Source organism: Lathyrus oleraceus, chromosome 7 (assembly GCF_024323335.1).
Source record: "Lathyrus oleraceus cultivar Zhongwan6 chromosome 7, CAAS_Psat_ZW6_1.0, whole genome shotgun sequence".
In the NCBI taxonomy this organism is placed as follows: Eukaryota; Viridiplantae; Streptophyta; class Magnoliopsida; order Fabales; family Fabaceae; genus Lathyrus; species Lathyrus oleraceus.
The window spans coordinates 149,943,379-149,949,775 of NC_066585.1; the positions used below are offsets into that span (position 1 = coordinate 149,943,379).

Here is a 6,397-nt window from a genome sequence, read left to right on the forward strand (position 1 = left end):
AGAAAGTTTTGATGTTATTTTTTTAATCTTCAATTTGATTCTTTTATGTATCCCCAATTATACATATTAGAGTTTCTGGAAAAAGGACTATTGTGTCGTGTTTGACCTGGTCATCTTGGTTGACCAGATTGAAAGTAACTGAACCAAAAATTTAATAAAAATGCTTAATAATTCACATATAATAATACTAATTTGGATAATAAATGATAATAAGACTTAATGATAATTTAATTTGATAGGCTATATTAAATACCTAAATAATTTTAATAATAAAAACGATATCCTAAATGAAAAGCTAATAATTCGAAATAATAATGACTTAATTATTTAAATAAGTATGACTGAATTATCCTAATAATATCTAACACTACGCCAAATAAGGGAAAAGAGGGCGCTTTTTTTGGCCTATAACAGCGCTTTAAAGCGCCCTCTAATCTGGCGCTGGCATAGGTAAAGACAGCGCTTTTTTTCCTGGTGAAAGCGCTCTCTAAAGTGGCTCTTTAAGCCCTTTAAGGGCCACTTTAGAGGGCGCTTTTTAAAGAAAGCGCCCTCTAAAGTGAAAACTTTTAAGGGTTTAAATGGCGCTTTTACTGGAAAGCGCCCTCTAAAGTGGAAACTTTTAAGGGTTTAGAGGGCGCTTTTACTGGAAAGCGCCCTCTAAAGTGGAAATTTAAAGGGTTTAGAGGGCGCTTATTTTGGAAAGCGCCCTCTAAAGTGGGTGGTTATTTAAATTTTTTTTTTTAAAAAGCGCTATATTTTTTATTTATTTTAGACAACCTGTATATTGAAGCAGTACACCTAAAACTGTATAATTTGAAGCCCTTTTTCACACATTGCATTCAACAAGCCTTATATACAACAATCCATACATATACAACAATCCACTGATATATAATCGTTTAACTTCTAAAGATTCTAAATATACAACCAATTCATACAAGTAATAATTTCAATAAATGCATACAAATCCTATAACTTCATCCAATCACGTGGATCTCTCTGCCTTGATCTACTGGCTTGTTTATCTACACTTAGTATATTCCTCAAAACTTTTTCACTTGAAATTGCTTGCCCTGCCTTGATCCAGATTCAAGCATTGCCTCTAAAAGAGCAACGTCTCTCGCACCCTCGACAAAAGAGAGGCGGTGCTCGCGTACAAACTGACTACCCTTCTGCAAAATAGAAATAAATTAGACTAGAGAATTCATACTAGCATGGACATTTAATTGAGGATAAGAAAGGAATGTAATGAACAAAAATATATGCTACGAGTTTGACACAAAACTACAAAATTAGAAGGTGGAATTGTGGAAGCATTTTGCAGGAATCTTAATACCTTGAGGGTGTTTTCAGAAACATCATTAAAAAAAGCTTTTAATTCTTCAGTTACTCCACTGAATGGGAAAAATGAGCTTTTGCATTGTCCATTAGCATCATATAATGAAACCTATATAACATCATAACGTCAGAAAACAATAAAGATAACTGAAAGTGATTTGAATAAATTAATTGCAACTTTTGTGGATATTGAAGGAGAAGTTCAGATCTACCTAAGCTATTACTTTTGAAAACCTATAGTGTAACTTATAACTATAGTATATACCAGGTATCCGTGTTGTCCTTGGAATCCTCGCTCAATTTGAAGGGTTCCATTCGTGCCAACAACTCGCCACAAGATCTATAATGTGTTTAATGCCATGATTAAAGACTTGAATGAAAAATGCATGAATAATGAACATATCTACTGTTTGGGATGTGTAGCACGCGTGCACATGTGTGTTTGTAAGATGAGGGATCATTTACCACATGCCTTGGGGGATCTGGAGGAGACAACCATTACAAATACTCCTGAGCATCCATTCTCCAAATGACTGATGAAAAACATTCCAAAAATAATTCACATTTCTGTCGAGTATTTGTAAAGTCATTTATGGAAAATAGAGGCTTACAAGACAGATGATAAATTATCTGGTGGTGGTAAGATCAAATCCACATGCGATGTCATAGCTGAAACTGAAACTACCTCACACCCAACAAGCTGTCGAGAATAAAAGGAGACGACCATTAAATTATTATAAGATTCAGATGCCAGAAAGTCCCATTTGATTTAGGTTTCAGAGTGGTTCATTCATAGTTAGTAAGAAAGTTTTGATAAAGAGTGGTTCATTCATAATTTAAGATTCAGATGCCAGAAAGCCCCACTTGATTTTACTACACCAATGATAATCAGAGTTTTCTGCAACATAAATTGCATTAGGAAATACAGAAGAACACAAGTTAATGAATAAAATTGTCTGTGAATTAGACAGTAAAATTTTGAATATTACCATTCTTAACCCCGCAATGAAATGCACACCCATATCGAGAATAAAGCCTCCCTGCTAGAAAGAAAAAAAATGATAACTTCACATAAGGAACCAAATAATGTTGAGAAAAACAAGATAAAATTGGTATGCAAAATGCTAATAACACAGGAAGTTAATAAAAAATTTCAGAATTTTAAATAGCCAGTGCTAGTATAGCCTGATTTAGGAAATACAGAAAACCATAATGAATGTTAATGAATATAGGCCAGAAGTTCGTAGTACTCCATCGGCGATGTCAAATAAACTAAAAAGAATTCATATCTGAGAAAGAAATCTCAGACTTATTTTGATAAAGTGTGTAAATTTAGGAAACATATTCAATTATTAAATTATAAAGTAGATTTTCCCCCCTACATTTTTATGCCAGAATAGTAGAGTTGATTAAGTGATTCAAAGCTACGCCAGATACTCTCATGTACTAAAACAAATACTGAATGTGTAACTTAATTTCAAAGCACATACAGTAAAACTGCGTCTCCAAGAACTTGAAAAGTATGGGTTTGAACTGTTCATTGATCCTTCTACAATAACTTGGACACTCATCATTTTGCCAATGTCAGCAATTAGCTTCTTGCCCTACCAAACAAACTACGTAAATGGACAGGCAGATTCATAGGTTAAAATGTCAAAACAGAAACAAAAATACCTCAATTAAGGCGGGTTCAAAACGATAATTTTCAGCCACAGACCAAATTATTTGGCCAGGAGCATCAGTAGAAATCGATTTGTACGTAGATAATGCAGTTTCCAGCTCATTTATACCTGCAGTATCAGATTAATGTTAATCAAGTTGAGAGTTTAGGATAAGGTAACTGAAACTTTCATATAGTAGGGAAGGAGAGAATATATGTGGATCACCTAATAAAAATAAAGAGAACGGCAACAATATTAATAGTAAAAGAGAATCTCTACCAAGGGCCAGCAAAAGTTAGAGCTACTACTTACAAGATGCTGCAGGTTTCTCTTCATATCCACAAAATCAGCCACCAACACACACAGTACATTCAAATAAAGAGGAAATATAGTCAGAGGCACAAAAAGATTAATAACAAAATTATGATTATCAAATGTTAACCCATAATGCCTACTTTTTCTACATCGAGAAACAAATGGAACAGTTGGTGAAATTTAACCCATAATGCTTAGTCTCCATTGCTAGCATTGCAACACAATAATTATTGTTGAGAATACTCAATAAATGTATGAACCAAGAAAAATGAAACCAAAAATGAACAATAGCGAACGTCAGAAGAGAAACCAAGTAATATGAAGATTAGAAAAATACCTATGGTGTCAAAATCGAACAGCTAACAACGAATTAATAGAAGGAGGAAACGTCGTAGATCTAACAGAGGTGGAAGGAGAACGCCTTAGAAGTAGCGAAAATCGTAGCAGTGAGAACCCTAACGTGAAAAAGAACGAAAATAACAGAGAGTGAAATAACAAAACGCGCAGTATGTTATAATTTTAATGTTTACTAAAGGGGACCTTAGAGGGCGCTTGTGGAAAAAAAACGCCCTCTAAAGGGGGCCTAAGAGGGCGCTTATGAAAGCGCTCTCTAAGGCTTTCCAAAAGCGCTTTATAAACTGGAAATGCACATGGACTTATAGAGCGCTTTTTTAAAAGCGCCCTCTAAGGGTAACCTTAGAGGACGCTTTCTAAAAAGCGCCCTGTATTGTTGTCCCTCTATCTCCTCCTTATTTTTTCGCTTCACCTTAGAGGGCGCTTTATTACATAAGCGCCCTCTAAAGTGCGCTGTCTATTTCAGTTGTTCGCTCCTTATTTTTTGGCTTCACTTTAGAGTGCGCTTTTGTAATAAAGCGCCCTCTAAGGTGCGCTGTCTATTCCAGTTTTTGGCGTAGTGTAAGTAATATTAATCTAATCTAAATAGTTGAATATTAATAATGATAATACTTTGAATAACTTCTTAATATTCTATCTAAATAAAGCCTAACATTTTTAATGATAGTTATAATGTTAACCACTAAAAAATTAAATATTATATCAAAAATCAAATGATACCCTTAGAAAAGCCAAAAAAAAAAAAACTAAAATCTTAGGATGAAATCAAATTTTTAGGAGAGGATAAAAAAGTCAAAATGGTTCTTCTTTGACTTTTTAGGTTATTGGAGTTGATCGGTTGACATGAAACGGGAATTCTGGTATATTAATACCCTCACTCTAACTTGGATGAAAGGAAAAAATATGATCCAAATTTGGGATACAATGTAGCTTATGGCCACCTGATTAATGCTCACCAAGCTAATGCATGGGGAGAGATCATTTGAAATTCTGCAATTCCGCCATCAAAATCCATTGTATTTTAGAGAATGTTGTTTGGAAGGTTACCAACGGACGACAACTTGCAGTTGAGGAGTCTGCATATCATATATGTCATCTTGTTGTAATTTGTGCTCTTCTAACTACGTGACTTTGCAACATTTACATTTTTGATGCAGGTATGTGGAGAATATTTGGAATTGGTTAGCAACCATGTTGAACAAAGGTCTTCCTATCAGATGCTTTAAGGACTGCTATAAAGTAATGGATACTGCTACTCTTGTTTCTTTGCAATGCAGAGTTGTGATAATTGATGATGTCATAAACAATGTCCACAACATATGGGATGCTAAAAATCTAGCTCAGTTTCAAGACTACCTCAGGCCTTGGAAGTCTACTTGTTCCTCCATTAGTTCTTTAACTTCACTGTTAGGAAATCTTACTTCCTAGAGGACAAAATCTTCTATATAGGACTTTAAGGAAGTGTCATAGTGTCATATTCTAAGTTATTATTATATGTTATAAATATTATTATTAATATAAAACCAAAAAAAAATGATTGCTAATAGAGAAAATGTTCAGTAATTTAAAAAGTGACTGAAGTAAAGATTGAATTACAGGTTTATTGAAAATTTTCAATAATCTTCATCACTCCCATAAATGAAACTAAACTAGTATATGTGACATAGTGAAGAACCAACCTTGTGCATTCATCTGGTGAAAGAGTTTCCATGCCAACCAACTTCACCTCTGTGTGATGAAATGTAAAGTGAAAGACTATTAGCGATCGAATTTGACACATGAGAGTAGAGTCTCAACTAATAAACTAATAATCATGTTGAAATTTCATCTGTTAAAGACATTTCATCAACTTAAATTTAGATATTTCATCTCTTAAAGACATTTCATGAAGCTCTTAGTAGATCACAATCACAAGTTTTTTTTCTTTTGTCAAAAACCTGTTCTATTTTATATTCCATGGGAATCTGTTGTTGAGAATGAAATATCTCAGTCAAAAATAATGGTTGGAGTGGTGAGGAGGGTGAAGGATGTAAATGTTGCATTTCAGTATTTTATGTGAGTGGAGTGAAAAATTGAATAACTATATTGCCCAATAGTGCAACTCGATCACTGATATTATCCTCAATAGTGTATGCATAGATTGTTTTGTCATCACATTAAATTAAGACATTTAATCTAATGTCGTAGATGGAATGCCTTAATTTCAACATGCACCAAGTTGAAGAAATGTATTTAACAACAATGGCCTTCATGTGTCTCACGTGCATAAGGAAGGAAGGTGACGCATCTAGAGACACTTAAGTGTAGTTATTTTTTTAAAGAAATGATTTGATTTGTTGTATGGCTCCTTTGAACTTTTAGTGGATCATGGTTGTTAAAGATATCTGTTTTCTTACCTATAAAGAGAGAACTTGTGACTTCTTCCCTCTTTTTGAATTCTTCTTAGTTCAAGAGCTTTCTTCAAAGAACAATCTCACTTGCTTTGTTTTCTATAGAGAAAGCTTATAGATTCTAGTTGTTTGTAGAGTACCTGCTCCAACATTCAATTTTTTTATGAGTTTGAACATGGAGAACCCAAGGAAACACAATCGTAGGAAACCCATTTTAGATCTTAGCAGTGTCACTTCCCCATTAAATAAGATGTCATAGGTTTCTTATTATATATAGATTGATTTATTTTTATCGGCAGAATATTAAGCATGATGTCACATAAGTCTTTGACACATTTT

At 33.7% G+C, this 6,397-nt stretch overlaps 1 protein-coding gene across 2 annotated transcripts; it reads right to left on the reverse strand.

The window, feature by feature from the left end:
- Positions 1-1,029: 1,029 nt before the first annotated feature.
- Positions 1,030-3,440, reverse strand: LOC127101410 (uncharacterized). 2 transcript variants are annotated; one of them, XM_051038829.1, is made up of 9 exons: positions 3,312-3,440; positions 3,013-3,128; positions 2,829-2,942; positions 2,328-2,378; positions 1,950-2,038; positions 1,811-1,871; positions 1,604-1,678; positions 1,337-1,447; positions 1,030-1,172 (listed from the first exon to the last, which is right to left on the reverse strand). In XM_051038829.1, exons 3-9 carry the CDS (start codon positions 2,910-2,912, stop codon positions 1,044-1,046), a joined length of 600 nt encoding a protein of 199 aa, XP_050894786.1. In that variant the 5' UTR covers positions 2,913-2,942; positions 3,013-3,128; positions 3,312-3,440; the 3' UTR covers positions 1,030-1,043. The 2 variants fall into 2 exon arrangements, with proteins under 2 accessions (XP_050894786.1, XP_050894787.1); XM_051038830.1 differs by lacking the exon at positions 3,312-3,440 and adding an exon at positions 3,279-3,294.
- Between the last annotated feature and the right edge of the window lie 2,957 nt (positions 3,441-6,397).